Raw genomic sequence first — 17,479 nt, forward strand, 5'->3', positions numbered from 1 at the left:
GGACAACAGTGCCCAGGCTGCACTACCAGCTAAGTACGCAACCCTTAGCTGGCGGGTCTTTGTCATCATTTGACCCGTGGAAGCGCGAGGTAAGGAACTTGTGAGGACCAGAGCTGTGTTGGACGCTCCTTCCTGATTGTCGACTCACCATTTTGCGGCCCAACATGTGAACTCTGCCTCTATCAGAAAATTCTAATAAATCATAATTTATTCTCCTACACTTTCCCTAACACAAAGTATTCCTATTTAATAAGACAAGTGCAAAAGCACAAATAAGGTGTGGGACCGCATCGAACATGTTGATGCCCTCAGAGCATCATTCTTCGATTGCGAAATATGAGTCCGCTGAAACACCGACCCGACTCGACGCAATCGCGCACCTCTTACGGCACCTCCGCACATGTTAAAAACTTCTGCAATTAATCCTGTGTGTGAAAGAAATGCGCAATATTATTTGATTTCAATCCTAACTTCATGACCCGTAGGCTCTACGCATATGATTGTTCATTATTGAGGTAAATATACCTGTTTATACTCGTACATCAGAACAAAAGAAAAAACGACTACGAATATCTTGCAGCGTAAAGTTTAAGTGATCAAATATTCATCCTCTCTCGACCCTGCACTATAATAACCTCCAATATAACGCAGAGCTAAAGATTCTTTCTTGCGTACACAAACCATTTTCCAAGAACCATTTTCAAATACTTCCCATAATTTATGCGAGACAAAACAGATTCCACTTTCTACGTAATGTAACCTAGCATAAACAGCTGCCCAACTCTCCAGACCTGCGCCCTCCAAGATCCAAGGTCTGCTTGGTCTTACGTTGAAGAACTTCTTGTCCTCAAAGTCTGTCTATCAATTCCGAACTCTATGCATACTACAATACCAATCAGACCCTATTCCTGACAAGACACAATGTCACAACCCCAATGTGATGGATTTACCCACAACCTTGTCATAACCCCTCTTACGTTTCGCTATCCTCGAAATCACCCATATTGATGCTTGGCAAAAATATCAGTATTCAATCAACAAATCCCAAATTACACCACATTACGTTGGTCCGTTTGGCGTCGCCGGTGGATACCTGTTCTGACATTCGTTTCTTTCAAACCCCATTTCAAGCCTATCCCCAAACTTTATCAATACGAATGTTGACGAATCACGATAATCTGAAGATCGTGACCAGAACGGAGGTAGGAATTAATCGCTAGGGACCAACCACCACCAATTGTCAAGGGTTTCAGTAAATGTACCGAAAAATTTTTTTTGCTCAGCTTGTTGCCAACCTCTGCAAATCTACTAAGAGTTTCAAACAAAATCAGCCAAGGTTGCTTCCTAGAATCCACCAAAAACGTTATGAAAATTTACTCATAACATTTATTAGTGATCTCTCAGGAAGAATTTTTCAAAAAACTGGTCAATTATTTGCTCGTTTCCTGTTAGGATTTTAGCAAATATCTAATTGAAAATTTACCATGATTCTGCAACAACCATGGAAATCTAACAGGGCACCCTCACCGAGAACTTGGACACCCTGAATATAATATTGTAGTTTAGGATTTTTTTTTTGGTAAGATAAAAGGAGCCAATCCTCATGTCATGTCAGGAGCACAAATCTGGAGAACAGAAACCCATTCACGTTGAATACTTAATCGATTGGTCACTCGCTAGTGATAACCAATCGATCAAGTTTTTAGATTCAAGGTTTACTAGATGTGTGCTCTTGGAGTTATTAATGTGACTTTGACCTTTAAAATTTTCATAAGAACCCTATGTACAAATGGAAAATAAACTTGAGATTCCACATAACGTCCATTCAGGAATTTATCTTGATATTATTGATGAACTCTTACTAGGATTTCTGTAAGAACTCTTGGACTCTTCAGGAAGTATTAGCGATTTCCAAGATAAATTGCTAAGGTACTTGATACCTTGTTTGGAAAATGTCCAGGGGATTTTCGAAAGGAATTCCTTAACCTTTTCTTTCTCATGGTAGCTTAAAATATCCATTGATTTTCGACGAACTTGAGAGTCTTCTTGCTTGGAAAGCCTAAAAAGAGGCAAAATAAGAATGAAAAACAGACCAACAGGAACCAATAAAACAAAAAGCAAACTAGCAGAAGCCAAGAGGTAAGAGTCATTTTTTTGAGAATATTTTATATATTATTTTCTCGAGGGATTCAAGTTTTAGCCCACAGTTTCGTTTAAATATTACTCTGCAGATTTCTTTAGATATTAATTTAGTGAATGTTTACGGACTTTTAAGGGATATCTCCAAGAATGTCGTTACAGATGCCGGAAGCATTCAGCTGGTATTTTTTCTAAAGATATCCAAAGAAACTACCTTAGATATGCATCCAAAATTTCTCCAAAAGATCCTTTCAGATTTTTTTTAAGAAAGTTCCAAGTTCTTCAGGAATTGTCCAGTACTTTTAACGATCGCTTTTACTAAGACTTTTTTTAAGATTCCCATCCCGTTTGGAACATCATCAAATATTTAACCGTTAATTCAGAGATGCAACAAGGCTTAGGATTTCAATACATTCAAACGTGTCCATTCAAAATCCATTTTAAATTCCCGGATGCCCAAAAAAAAGAAAAAAAATGGCGAAATGATCCTGGGATTTATATTTTTGTTTTTTTTTTAATCGTTTGATCTATATAAATAAAAATGGAGTGGTGTTAGTATGTCATGAATAACTAGAGACGGATTGACCTAAGTTTTTCACTGTTGCACTCGACAAGGTATGCGACGTATTCGTGCAAGGTAAAGTTTGGGAATGTCTTCGGAATAATAGGAAACGGAAGAAGACTCATGTGTCATTTTGTATGGGGGATTACATGACGTTTTAGAACAGCCTACTTGATGGCAAGACGATGCTTGCCGGGACCACTAGTTTCTAAAGAGATATGCACTATTTGCTGAAATATCTAAAGGAAGTTCAGAGATATTTTGAAATTATATGAATAAAATTCTGCTAAATTTAAACTATATTTCAACAAAACGGCAAAGTTCAACAGCCAATCCATTACCTTCTCAGAATGCCTTAGGAATTATGCGTTTATACATGAACCATGGCTTCAAGAAGAAGTCTTTGCAACAGAAACGATATCTCCAGTATTTTTTTATTATTCTCCTATGCTGTCCATAAAAGCATAACTGTCCCATATTGATTTTTGAACCAACACCTTTTTTCATCGCAACATTCATGTTTTAATATACACTACACGACGCATATGAAAATGTATACACTTTGTTTGAAAATGTTGTGGAAAAATATGAAGTTGGTGCAGTCCCATATTGAAATATAAAGGCATAACAGGCTCTATATGAACTTTGAACCCCAATAACAACTGCAAAACTGGAATTATGTTCAACTTTATATTTTTTACTGATCAATATTAGCAAAATTAGTGCTGTTTTCTCAATGCCTACTAATTCCATATGAGACAGTTATGCCTTTATGGGCAGTATGGAATGGGCTAAAATTTTTGGCATAAATCCAAAAACGCATCTCCCAAGCGATCGATCACAGTTTTAGACAAATATCGCGTCAAGAACTTTTAACAAAAATCTGGCCAAAGATGTTACTATGAATTCATTTATGATCTTACAAGAAATTTGTTAAGAATGATTGAAAGAATTCGCTGTAAATCTGAAAAATCCGTACAAAATCTCGACAGAAGTCTCATAAGAACTTTGTCATAGATCTAGGATAAGTCAAACTAGTAATCCAGACCTCACCAAAAACCAATATAATAAATAATCCCAAAAAATCTACCAAACGGAATTGTCCAAGGATTTCAGTAAATCGTAATTGTAATTGCTCAATCCACACCATGGCAGACAATTATCCGCCAATCTAGACACGGGCTGGGTGAGGACCTACCAAGCCTCCCCCGTTAACATGTCCTATACCGTTTAGCACACCGGGTTCTTCCACAAGCAGGCGCCGGAATGAAAGCGGTCCCACAAGTTTCAGATACATTAAATAGATATAGTCCCTCTGGTACTAAACCGAATAGCGCCCTCCACCTCATCACCAGCACTGCCCATCCCGCACGCCAAACAAAATGCCGGAAGTGGCGTGCCGTGTAGCACATCAGATGTTCTACAGAGCACACCACCTCCGACACCATGTTCAACGTACAGCAAAGACAGCGCTAATAAAAGCGGAATGCGCCATTCGATTCAGTACCAGAGGGACTATAAATGTAACGAAGAGGAAATGAAAAGATAGTAGAAATGGTTTGGTTGTTGGATTGCTGAACGAGAAGAAAGAAAATAAAGTTATTACGTTAAAACGTGGTAGACTGGCCCTTAAAACAAAAAAGTTGTAAAATTCAAACGGGGCCCCCCTACGATATGTGCCTTAGGGTAAGAAAAAAAGCTCTCTCAAATTTCAACTCATTTGGTTGCTCCCCCAGCTGGCCGCATTCAATTCAAAGTTTGTATGGAATATTCGTCTCAAAATATATTGAAAATTGACCCTATGTCACTGTTTTCGTCTCGTACACTAGTTAATCGCGTTCAATTGAGCCCATAATGACAAATTCACTAGTTGATACGCTAATGAACATTGTTGCCGAAGGTAGTATCTGGATTTAAGCTCATTTCATTAAGCTTCAGTTGTTGAAAGTTAGGCTTAGATCAGCACTTCCCGTACAATCACACATGTGCATGCACCTTGTGCCGCAGTTCGCCCAGCGTCATAGGTGGGCTATGATGCGCTTGGTGGCTACCACCCAGCTAAGTTGAAGGAATACTATGCAATATTGCAAATCTACTTCAGATAGTTAAAACACCAACTTTATCAATTTTAATCATCATACACTTTCTACAATATTGTTTGCAATAGTATCAAGTAGTGTTTTTGACATTCTGGGTTCATTGAACGCGATCAACAATTTTCCTGACTCAAACAGGAGATGACGTGCTGTTTCCTATATGTTGGAGCTGAAAATCCCATATTAACTTTAATTCATTGCGCCAGCTCATGGAACGACCAAATGAGCTGAACTTTCAGGAAGGCTTCCTCTAATCCTAAAGATAATCCTGGTGGTGCCCCGGTGGAATTATACAACTTATTTTTCTCCATACTAAAGTGGGCCAGTCTAATGGCCAATCTGCGTTGTTTACACAAACATCCCTATAAACCCCACGCTGAGAATACGTTAACCGAAAAAGCGTTATGAGGTTCTGCACTGCATTATTGTATTGGATTTACTTTAATGGCATTGTTGTTAGCAATTCACAAAAAGTGAAAGAGAAAGAAAAACATGATTTGTGCAGGCAGAGCCCATAGGCTATGCTATACCAGTTAGCACGCCCGACGCACAACCGATGACAGAGTAGGTAGGCTCGCACCATCGTCTCGCCCTTCTACCTATTTTTGAGATAGGCAAGTACTGTCAGGGTGTAAATAGTATTAAAGTTAGTCCATGTAATCAAAATGTAATCAAAATCAAAATGTTCTCCACAATGGCTTGGAGGTTTCCTTCTTCATTTCGGTTGTTTGGAAAGATAAGAAACAAGGAAAGGAAGGGGCCACACCACTCCACAGAATGGCGGCCCCATCTGATATTAGTTTTGTGTTAAATAATTATTGTTGTGAGTAGAGATCCTGAAAGGGAGAAATGCGAGTAGGCGGTAAGCCGCCAATCGAACCGTCAAAATCCCCATTAGCTTCGCCATCGCTGTGGTAGATGTTGTATTGAAGCGTGTTAGCGACGGGGTCTACCGCTCTGAATTCACGTTCTCCAGATCTTAGCCAACGCACTTCCTGAATAGCAGCCACGCGCACGCCAACTTTTCGCAATTCACGAGCCAAAAGGCTCACTCGTCCAGGTTCATTTAAGGTCCTGACGTTCCAGGTACCGAGTTTCCAATCATAGTCCTATTCGTTGCCAGGTCGGTTGCCGAAAATAACGTTCGTTTCTTCTTCTTTCTCCATTTTTCGTGGTGGATAATGAATTCGGTATGTTACCTTACCGGGGTCGCGCTACCTACATCACGTTGATGGGACTGCCATCTTAGGTGTAGCTGACGTGATACAGCGTTTCGTACTCAGCCGCTGGATACCAGAACAGACGCTATTTGAGCCGCACCTCCTGGTGTACAGACGCTCAGAACGCACCTCCTCACTCTAGCTGATGTCAGAAGGACAACAGTGCCCAGGCTGCACTACCAGCTAAGTACGCAACCCTTAGCTGGCGGTCTTTGTCATCATTTGACCCGTGGAAGCGCGAGGTAGGAACTTGTGAGGACCAGAGCTGTGTTGGACGCTCCTTCCTGATTGTCCGACTCACCATTTTGCGGCCCATTTTATTTTTTTTTTATATTAAAACTATTTTATGATATGTTGAATATTATTTCATGAAAAATCAATTTCATAAGCTGTAAAGATCAATGGAATACTGGTTTGCCAAAATTATTTATCAATAGGGTAAGTGTACCAATTATGGACATAGTGGTCCCCTATTTCGCCATACGTTAGATTTAAGATATATCTTGATGTTAAAGCATTCAAAAAAGAAGTTAATCAAAATGTCACATATGGCCCAATAGGGAACCACTATGGCCATAATTGGTACTTTCCCTATTTAAATTCTGAAGGATAACACAACAAAAAGTTGTAAAATAGTAATCAATTTGCCCCGGATTACGGTACAAACTGTTCATTACTTGGTTAATAATTGCGTTCCTTGAATCTCGAATAGATTTCTGTTCCTCAAATGTGGCATTTTTGCTTCTTTCTGATGCCAGATGGTTCCTGTTGACCACGATATTTTCAAGGATATAACAGTTGAGTCCACAACAACGCTAGACTAATTTTAAATTCAAAGAGTCACTAATTTCGGCATGTATTTCGGTGTAAAGTTATTCATGGTTAAAAGTATACCTGAATTGACGTTTCCAAAACATGTCAAACCAAATCAAAACGGTTAATAAATTTCCAAGTTATTCAATATTCACACACCGACATAAAAGATAGCGCATCCTGTATGCTATCACAAGATTACTGATCCACTAGATATTAAAAATATTTGGAATTGAAAATTTTATTGGAAAATTACTGAATTACTTATATGTTCCAACTTGCCCCGTCCATCTACTAGCACATCAACTGACCTTCTACGCTTACTTGTACCATAATCTATGTAAACCTTATAGACCGCGGGACAATATGCGTAGAACGGCAGTCAACCATTACACCAAATAAAAAAAAACACAGTTTTCAATAGTCTCAAGGATTTATCTCCTCTCCCTTATTATCTCACTACCGAACTAGTGAATCAAGCATATTTGTATATCATATTAATTGTGAAAAAGATAGAAAATATTAACACAGCAGCAAGTGTTATTGATTTGTAAAACGGTTTAGAAGAGCCCTATTTCGTATCAATCGTTTTTCAGCTTGATTTGTACGGATTTAACACTGAAATATGTAGTAGGAAAGCTACGTGAAATTTTGAATTACGTTATTTTTTTTAGGATGGTTGATTCGATCTCATCGGTCGAGAATATGTTTTTTAAATACAAATATAAACAACATTAATGAACGATTGGCGAATCAAATTCTCAGTTAATGAGTAACCCAAAGAACTCTTATCTGAGAAGCTGGCTTTGTCTCAATAGGGGTGTTAATCCAGACAGAAGAAAAGTAAATTAATCTATTTTAAACAATAAAAGAAACAGTTATACACTAGAATCAAATTCACACTTAAATCAGAATTCCGATCTCTATTGCCTATCAGCTATTGCAAATCTCGGTTAAAGGTCGTTGGCTGACATCTTAGTAAAAGTGACGTTTGGTTACGCTACCCAAAGGTGCTGTTCAGGGCTGTTAAGAATCACGACCGGCTTGCGACACTGACGAAACAGTCTTCTCACCTGTCACAAGGCGAAGCTATATTTCATGCGCTCATTCCTTCTTACGAGAGCTATTGTAATGTGGTTTTGCTTTAAAATTTCTATTTCATTTTGGAGAATTTCGGGAATCAAATGTGTTTGATAAGTTAAGTGGATATATTTTCATGATTACAGCGATATAAAAAACAATCATACCTGACATTAAACTGAATTTGTCTAATTTACAACTTCGTCACAGTTTGAGTCTCGTGCGCGGTATACAGGTATAAATGACTATTTTTATGATTTGAAAACAAAATTGGACAATTGCACTGTTGAAGATTCTTTGGATTAATAGTAGCTCTCTGGTTGAATGTCGGTAATTTCTTGAAAATGCGAATGTTGTCGATAATTTTAAAATCGTCTTGCGGAGTTTTCAATCCAGACAAGGTTTTGGATTTTGTTGGATTCATGATTACTGGTTTGTTTACGATATCTGTGGTTAAATTTCTTTGTACTGTCATAGTATGAAAATGTCTATGTTATTATGATCTGTAAAAATATCAGACCTGTTATCGTTTGCAATATCTGGATTAATTGATCATAATAATTTATCTTAAAGATATATCGTCCTAGCTCAAACCTTTGTAGGGGTATGTGGGCGGACCATCATCCATCATCATGCATGACTTTTATAAGTTGACATATATGAATATTCATAATTGTGGAATATTGTGGCATCTGTGGAGAGATATGGATTTAAAGTGCTCATATGGCATGTTCAGCAAATTAGAGCAAAAGACTAAGTTCAAAAAGTTTGTAGACATGTAGGGCCAATAAAACTAAAATATATTTATATTTTAAAAACAAAAAAAAAATGTTTTTTTTTTAAATAAAAAAATACTTAATCATCTCAGCTCTTAAGCAAAACCGACAAAAAGTTTGTTCGGCAAAGTTGTTTCTATAATCATTTGCTACAATATTGCTGAACATACCAACTGATGGTTCCTTTAAATTAAAAATGTTGGCGTATACGTCACTCTTGCGATCATCGTGAACATTTTTTTATGCATACACTTTGTAGTACTGGAAGTTCTGAACATATTCTCAAAAGCAACTATGGCTCTAACCTTATGTCCGCCTAAATTAGCTTTCAGGACCACTGTGCATTGGTCCTGTTCTACCCTATAGGTATTGAAATATTATTCAATTTATTATGTCGTTACTACAACGTGTGAGGAACAGGGATGCAGAATTAGTTTATCATTTGATTCCGAACAGTGAATGAAATTATCGCGTAAATGAGACGAAAATAGGCGTTTTTCAAGCAACCCGACAATTAATTGCCGCCTTTATCTGCGAGAAACAGATTTCGTGAACTGCTATAATTGTTGATCATTGTGCTGACGAGAAGCCAAGATCGATCCGATAATATGCACTGATCCAACTTTATCGGCTCTAAACTTATCGCGATAATTATCAGACGGGAAATAACAAAAATGTTTGCCGCCGACGGGGTTCGAACCCATATCCATGAGCAAAAACATTGTCAAAACGCGCGTGCACCATAACCACTCGACCACGTCAGCTGAACGAAGGAGGAGAGGAATTTGGTATATAAAAGCTACATGCGGAAGCAAAGGACACTCAAAACGATGAAACAAGAGAAGAAAAGAAGGAAGCCAACTTTTCGTTGCTGGTGATAATATAAATTCGCTGCTGCAGATCTCGTGAGAGCACACTCTCGCAGTACTGGAAGGGTAGGATATTATCGCACGTCTCTTTTCGCCGGGAAATCGGCTTGAGCGATAGGCTTATGATTATCGCCGTGACCGATAATTTCACTCCCTGATTCCGAAACACGAAAGAGCTAGCCAAAAAACTACTTTTTTTAAAGGAGGGTCCGTAGCCTTGAGGTTACGCTTCCGCTTCATAAGCGGAAGGTCATGGGTTCAATTTCCAGTCCCTCCACAAAAAAAAAACCGTCCAGCCACCAGAAGACGCCGCACGGAGGACCGTGCTTTGGGGGAGCACATCCATCCTCCGTCAGTATCAGATGGTGACTGAGACAAACTGACCCACTTCGCAGGCAGCTAGCCTCAAAACGACTCAGGAACACGGCAAAACGAACCACCGCAAGAGCAATGGATTATGGCTTATGGAAATCGATTGGACTAAAACAGCAAAGCTCTCTCCTACCTGCTCGGTGTGAGAGTAAAAGAGTAGGAGAGAGTGAAAGCAGATGTAAATATAGATTAGTTAAAAATAGATTTGTATCGTTAAAGTAGATTTCATTTTCATTTTCATTTTGCAGCGTTTGGTGGGGCAATGAGAGCGCAAGTCAGTCCAAAGCCGGGGTAAGGGATAGGTAATGGCCGTAATAGTCTATGCGGACCACTTGAACACCATCGGAAAGGATAAGAAGGGTTGGGGTAGGGTATAGGGAATGGAGAAGACTTGACACAGTAATGCGATTAATGCTGCAAAATGTAAATAGCGTTAGCGTTAGCGTTAGCGTAGTTACGGTATACTTCGTAGATTGGATACTAGCAACATTCATGTTTCTTTTTAATAATCTCATCCTGACTACTTTCAAGAACAAGGCAGGGGAGTATACCTTGTTCAAATCATAAACAAGAATACTAAAAGCATGAATATCGCTATTCCCGGCCACGCCCATCTTTACCGTAACTTGGGATAGGGGAAGGAAATGTTGATGTAGCACTTACTTAATGAGAGGCCACCGACTCAGCGACACCCTCATAAGTGCTACGGAGTTGGAGGTTGGGGAAGGTATATTGTCAGGATTCGCCTAGAAAGCTGGCGATAGACCATAAATATTTGTTGTTTAAGCGTTTTAAAATTAATCTTTTGAATGCCGGCAATCAAAAGAGAAAACAATAGCTTATTTATAGTATAAATAGTATTTCGCGAAATGCTTGTCGATTGTGCAGTAATATTTTTGCTCAACAACCAGTAAAAAGCAAAACCGATCCCTCCAGGGTCATCGGATTGTGTAACGATACGCGTAAAAAAAAAAAATCACGCCTATTGAAAAACTGTACTGTGCTCATTGAAAAACTGTACTGGGTGGTACTGTATTTTTAGATAATCGAAAAACGAAAGGAAGCGCGTTCGAACTAAACACCCTAGGACACAGTCGGTTTTTCTGCTCAAAATTATACGAAAAGCAGGATCGATCCCTCCAGGGTCATCGAACAGTTAAAAAGCATCCACAACCGATTGTTAGTTGCGTTACACCCGCCCGGACAGAATGCGCAATCTGAACATAATTATCAAACTCCGAAAATAACATTTTCCGTTCAAGAAACGATCAGAAGTTCCACGACGCGAACAAAAACGATCCGGAAGGCTCACAAAAGAAAAAGTATCATACTGGAACAAACTCACCGGATTGATTCTCTAAATTTATGTGCTGCATGTCACTTCCGGATGGTTCGGTGAACTTCGGGCGGCCAAAAACCAACAGTACTGAGGACACAAATCAAACAAATCACTTTTTCATTTTTCATTTTTCACTATTCCATTTCTGAATGTAAAAACGGTCCTGCTTGGGCTTCACGAAGCACTACCCAGCAAGACGCTCCAAAACAGAAGAAAAAAAAATCTCCGGCGACGAAAACATGCGCGAAACTGTGAGCTAAATCTATCGGACGACGCAAAACCGAACTGTCCTGCTTGGGCTTCACGAAGCACTACCCAGCAAGACGCTCCAAAACAGGAAAAAACAAAATCTCCGGCGACTAAAACATGCGCGAAACTGTGAGCTAAATCTATCGGACGACGCAAAACCGAACTGTCCTGCTTGGGCTTCACGAAGCACTACCCAGCAAGACGCTCCAAAACAGAAAAAAACAAAATCTCCGGCGACTAAAACATGCGCGAAACTGTGAGCTAAATCTATCGGACGACGCAAAACCGAACTGTCCTGCTTGGGCTTCACGAAGCACTACCCAGCAAGACGCTCCAAAACAGGAAAAAACAAAATCTCCGGCGACTAAAACATGCGCGAAACTGTGAGCTAAATCTATCGGACGACGCAAAACCGAACTGTCCTGCTTGGCTTCACGAGCACTACCCAGCAAGACGCTCCAAAACAGAAGAAAAAAAAATCTCCGGCGACGAAAACATGCGCGAAACTGTGAGCTAAATCTATCGGACGACGCAAAACCGAACTGTCCTGCTTGGGCTTCACGAAGCACTACCCAGCAAGACGCTCCAAAACAGGAAAAAACAAAATCTCCGGCGACTAAAACATGCGCGAAACTGTGAGCTAAATCTATCGGACGACGCAAAACCGAACTGTCCTGCTTGGGCTTCACGAAGCACTACCCAGCAAGACGCTCCAAAACAGGAAAAAACAAAATCTCCGGCGACTAAAACATGCGCGAAACTGTGAGCTAAATCTATCGGACGACGCAAAACCGAACTGTCCTGCTTGGGCTTCACGAAGCACCGATTAATGCTGCAAAATGTAAATGTGCTGAAAGCAATTTAATTTGAGTTTTGAAGTTTGATTTTACTTATTTAAAATTCCAAATAGATCGGCCATTGTACAAGTAAGAAAGAATATGCTGATCGCTTTCTAGAAATTTTATAAACAACAAAATAATAACAATATGAGAGTGATGCTAAGGGCTGCTGATGGCACAATGCGACGCTTTAGGAGATTTTGATACTGATTGAACATTACTATACAGAGCGCAATTTAATCGATGGTGATAACTTTACAAACTTTATCTGTTTTACACTGATTGACGATGCTGATTTATACAAAAATATTTTAAAAATATTTGATATTAGTTCATTTGTTTGTGTGATCTAGGTGTTAATAATGGAAAAATTTTACATACCCTTGATGAAATACTTCCCTGACCAGAAATATTATATTTTGAGCGCCCTTTTCGAAGCTATTCTATCCAGGTATCCATGTACTGCTTTCAATCCTGAAATTATTCTTATTGTGCATGCTCATGCATTATATTAGTGATGCTCATAATCATGCAACAGATAAGAAGGAGAGAAAAAGAGAATATAGAAACAGTGATTAGTAATGAGTTAATTATGTAGTTTTGTTAGAATTATAAACAATTAAACAGCAGTAATGAATAACTTATAAAATTACTTTGCAGCATAGCTGAGGCCTTTCGGAACGTAAGAACCGATGTATAAAAATAATTTGTTTCGAAATTGTCCGCGTGGTCTTCTAGTGCCCTATTAGATCAGAATCAGTCATAGACATACATATCGAATGCTCGCCATGACCCTATGACCAACATTTGTATATGTATAGACTTACTGATGTGGCTTTTTCTAATGGTAGTCTTTCACTCATTGATTGTCTTCAAAACCTTGTCAAGTATAGAAAATTGATTTTATTTCATTTATACTACATTGAAGCTACATTGTACTTATTAAGTATTAGGTATTATTTATGTTTTTATCACTATTGATATTATCAAGGCCAGAATTCCCAGTGAGTGAAGAATTTTATAGTACTAGAACACCATAGAAGATCGCTTAACATTACCTAATCATGGAACGGCTTTTTGCTCTATTATTTTAGGTAGATGCTATTGATCTCCCTTTGCTCCTATCCGCAACCCGGTGCACGCGCCCTGTTGGTTTTCGAAAACCTCGTAGAAGATTACAAACCGTCAATGGCATTCCCAATTACTACCCACATTGCACATTCAAGGTCTGATTGTGCTCCTAACCCACCCTCAGTTTCGTATCTTCTCGCCATCTTGAAATTATATTTTCCCGAAGTGAAAGTAATTTGATGAGTGATAGCCTAGTGCAGCCCAACTGCATAGTACAGTAGTTTAACCAGAATCTTAAGGTCAGAAGATAAAATCTAAATTTTGTAATAAAAAGGTTGCCATTGCTTTGAAATTTACCCAACATCTAATCAAAACTACTAACAACAGCGATCAATTATCAAAATTCATCGCTCCCTGGAAAATATAATCCCAAGCCCAGGGAGATTTGTATCGTTAAAGTAGATACAGATAAACTGATTCCGGCACAGTAGTGGCCACGAGCACGGAGTGCCTTGAAAAAAAAAACTACTTTATCTCAGCGAGAGCCTCAAAAGCAAGCATTAGTGCCACCCAATTGAGAGCATGTTGAAATGGATTTTATCAACATGCCACTCCACACCCCCTATCGTATGATTGCTGTATAACAATTGAGAGAAAACAGTTATCACGATATGCTATCAATCATGATTGTTATGTACATAAAGTGATAAGTGAAAGATGTTTTAATTGTTTCTGTTTTAACCCTTTCCTTCCCATGGTAGCACAGGTGATCCACCACTTGCGTATGTCGTATATAAACTGTACAAGTTAGATCATATCCATTTTTACACCACATGTTCACATATGTTTCATGAAATAATGTACAAAGTTTCATAAAAAATAATCACTTGGATTTTCAGTTAAAGCATAATAACCGAAGTAAAGTCAGCATTTTTCTAATTTAAATAAAGTGGATTTTCAAACTTCTATATTAGAAATATAAACATGATTTTCACCAAACAAAAATAAAAACAAGCTAAATTGAATAACTTTTCCAAGATTCAGTTGAGTATTTAGAATATTCATTACACAAAACTATTGATTTTGCGGAAAATTAGGTGGATCACTGCACAGTGGGACGGATTGAGGGTTTAGGAGGAAACATGGAACTCACGCCTTCAATTGTGATTTTACGTAAGAATGATGTTCTACAAAGTTGTTCCTATTATGAAAACAATTTTTTTGGTCGGAACGAAAATTAGGGTGCCCTTTGTAAAAAAAGATACCATCAAAACTTTTTATTTCAAGGAATATTGATATAGTTTGTTCTACAAAGTTGAAGATCGGAAAATTTTAAACTGATTTGACAAAAAAGTTTTTTCCTAGCTCAAAAATTGATCGTTTTAGAACATTTTCGCTATTGATGTAGGGTGGTCCTTCGAAGATAGGTTTTTGTGTTTAATTTTTTTTTTTAAATTTCTCAGCCAAGTTGTTTCCCCTTCGTCTTAGAGCCGATTGAAATGCATATTTTGAGGCCTGTACAATTTTTGAAGGTGAATAGTTATAAACATTTTTTTATGAAAAACAACGTTTTTTACATGTAGATGTGGCTGGGACAAATAAAAAGATTTTTTTGCGAGGCAATAATTATCTTTCGCTTTAAATATGTGCATTATTTGATCATGTATATATGTTTTGATTAATTAAGGCTATAGTTTAGACATAGCCTTGCCAGAAAATTGAACCTTGTAGTATATTTGGGAGATCCTTTTTAAAATCTGTTATTAACAGTTAATAGCATATAATCAGTCATATCATTAACAAACAGATCCGTAGAAGAATAATACGATTTTTGTTTGCAATTTAGGCTGACAAACACTATCGTCATGCCAACACAATTCTCTTTGTTTCTCCAACTATAGACACATATAAAAATGTTTTTTTTGTTATGGAAATGTCGGCAACTTTTCATTAGTTGAAAATTGTATCAACAAAATTTGTTTTGGCATTGCGTCCCCTATGGAACAGATCATACTTCTCAAGTTATTGTTGTCAATAGCACTTTAACAATTATTAACTAAAAGCTTTCTGCCATATTTGTAATTTGCATTCGTATATCGTATGTATTAGTATAAATGATACTTTATGTCCAAGGAAGTAAATGAAATTTTCATTACGAAAAGACTCTTGTATCTATTTGTATCCATTAGCTATATCTATAATTAGCTGGGAAGTGATGGGAAGACAGTTTTGCTGAGAAACTTGAAAATTTCAATTTAATAATAAAAGTAAAACACAAAAACCCATTTTTGATGGCCACCCTACATCAATAGCGAAAAATGCTCTAAAGCGGTCAATTTTCGAGCTAGGAAAAAACTTTTTTTGTCAAATCAGCTTAAAATTTTCCGATCTTCAACTTTGTAGAACAAACTATATCAATATTTCTTAAAATAAAAAAGTTTTGATGGTTATCTTTTTTTACAAAGGGCCACCCTAATTTTCGTTCCGACCAAAAAATTGTTTTATAATAGGAACAACTTTGTAGAACATCATTTTTACGTAAAATCACAATTGAAAGCGTGAGTTCCATCTTTCCTCCTAAAACCTCAATCCGTCCCACTGTGCACTGGTGATCCATTGGAATAAAACGACATTTCGTCAATTCTGTTCTAACCTCTCTTTTCGAAAACAAAACTATCATCATGTCTTTGAAAGTGATTTTAAGTTGGAAAGAAAATTGAAAGACGCTGTGGGCGATCAACAAACCAAAATACTCAGCAGTAGCTATAAGCACGGTATGACGAAGTAGAACATTGGCCCATTGAATACCGTTCTGTGCAAATATCAATAATCATTCAGTTCATTTAAATACATTGAATACAAACATCACTGCTTGTGTCTCAAAAAATACAAAAACTATTTCCCAGCTTTTTATTTTATTCCAGAATTGACGAGAGGTGTGCCGAACACACTGTTCAAATAAATTGTATGAGTAAAAACAATGAAAAAGAAAAATATTGATACTTCTTTCTTACCCTAGTTGCAGTCATCTTCCCAATGGATCACAGGAGATCCACCACAAAAAATATTTTTTCATTTCTATTCATATTTTCGAGTAAAAGACTTAAGTCAATACATGGAGGGGGAGGGGGTGAAAACCTTAGTACCTCCCCCTCTTAACAGAAGAAATGCTTTGCATGTAGAGCACGAATACATATCAAATTGCAAGAATTTATAACTTGTTCACCGACTTTCCTATTTATAACCGCCCCCTATGTAGCTGAAGAAAAATATTGATACTTCTTTCTTACCCTAGTTGCAGTCATCTTCCCAATGGATCACAGGTGATCCACCACAAAAAATATTTTTTCATTTCTATTCATATTTTCGAGTAAAACTTTACATCTTTTGTTCTGGTGATTTATCCAGATATCACATTTCTATTTTTAAACTACGAAAAACCTCGTGGGAAAGAAAGGGATTCAAGTGCTGAAAGTAATAGGGTATTCAAAAAGTGTAAAAACGTGTAAGAAAACTTACCAGCTGCTAATGCTAAATAGTACAGAGCATGTTTCAAACTCGTAGTTTTGCCAGAACCGGATCGCCCGATGAAAATTAAGCTTTGATCGCGACGAGTTTCTATCATTTCTCGATATGCTGTTTGAGCGTGCGAAAATATATGAGGCGGCATGTCTTCAGATTTACAACCACAAAACATAGAGACGATCTAAAAGAAACAATGGAAGCGTATACACACTTAGATTAGATAACTTGAAAAAATAGATCTCGTACTGTGTTTAAGATTCCGACAACATCTACATCGGAAATTGTGACTAGGATTCATTCACAAATTTCATCAACGCTGAAGAACGAATTTTGTGAAACCCTCGGTCGTGGACTGACCGGTTTTGGTATCAATAATTTACATTTTTTTACGCATCTCTAACATTTCAATACCACTTTTCACCCCTTCAGCGTTATTGGAAACTTGTGAATAGTTTCCCTAGAGTAGTAACTTTACATGACCTAGTAAATAGAGAATTTATAAACAGAACATTGGTTAAAATCTAAACTA

General features: G+C 37.7%; 1 protein-coding gene across 2 annotated transcripts in view; it reads right to left on the reverse strand.

The window, feature by feature from the left end:
- Positions 1-17,479, reverse strand: part of LOC5572998 (unconventional myosin-XVIIIa) — a 381,144-nt gene that overhangs the window by 219,366 nt on the left and 144,299 nt on the right. For both annotated transcript variants that reach the window (XM_021852938.1, XM_021852939.1), the window contains one exon: positions 16,945-17,131. In XM_021852938.1, the coding sequence (XP_021708630.1) occupies positions 16,945-17,131 (187 nt within the window). The remainder of the gene's footprint in view (positions 1-16,944; positions 17,132-17,479) is intronic.

This window comes from Aedes aegypti, chromosome 3 (genome assembly GCF_002204515.2).
Source record: "Aedes aegypti strain LVP_AGWG chromosome 3, AaegL5.0 Primary Assembly, whole genome shotgun sequence".
NCBI classification, from domain to species: Eukaryota; Metazoa; Arthropoda; class Insecta; order Diptera; family Culicidae; genus Aedes; species Aedes aegypti.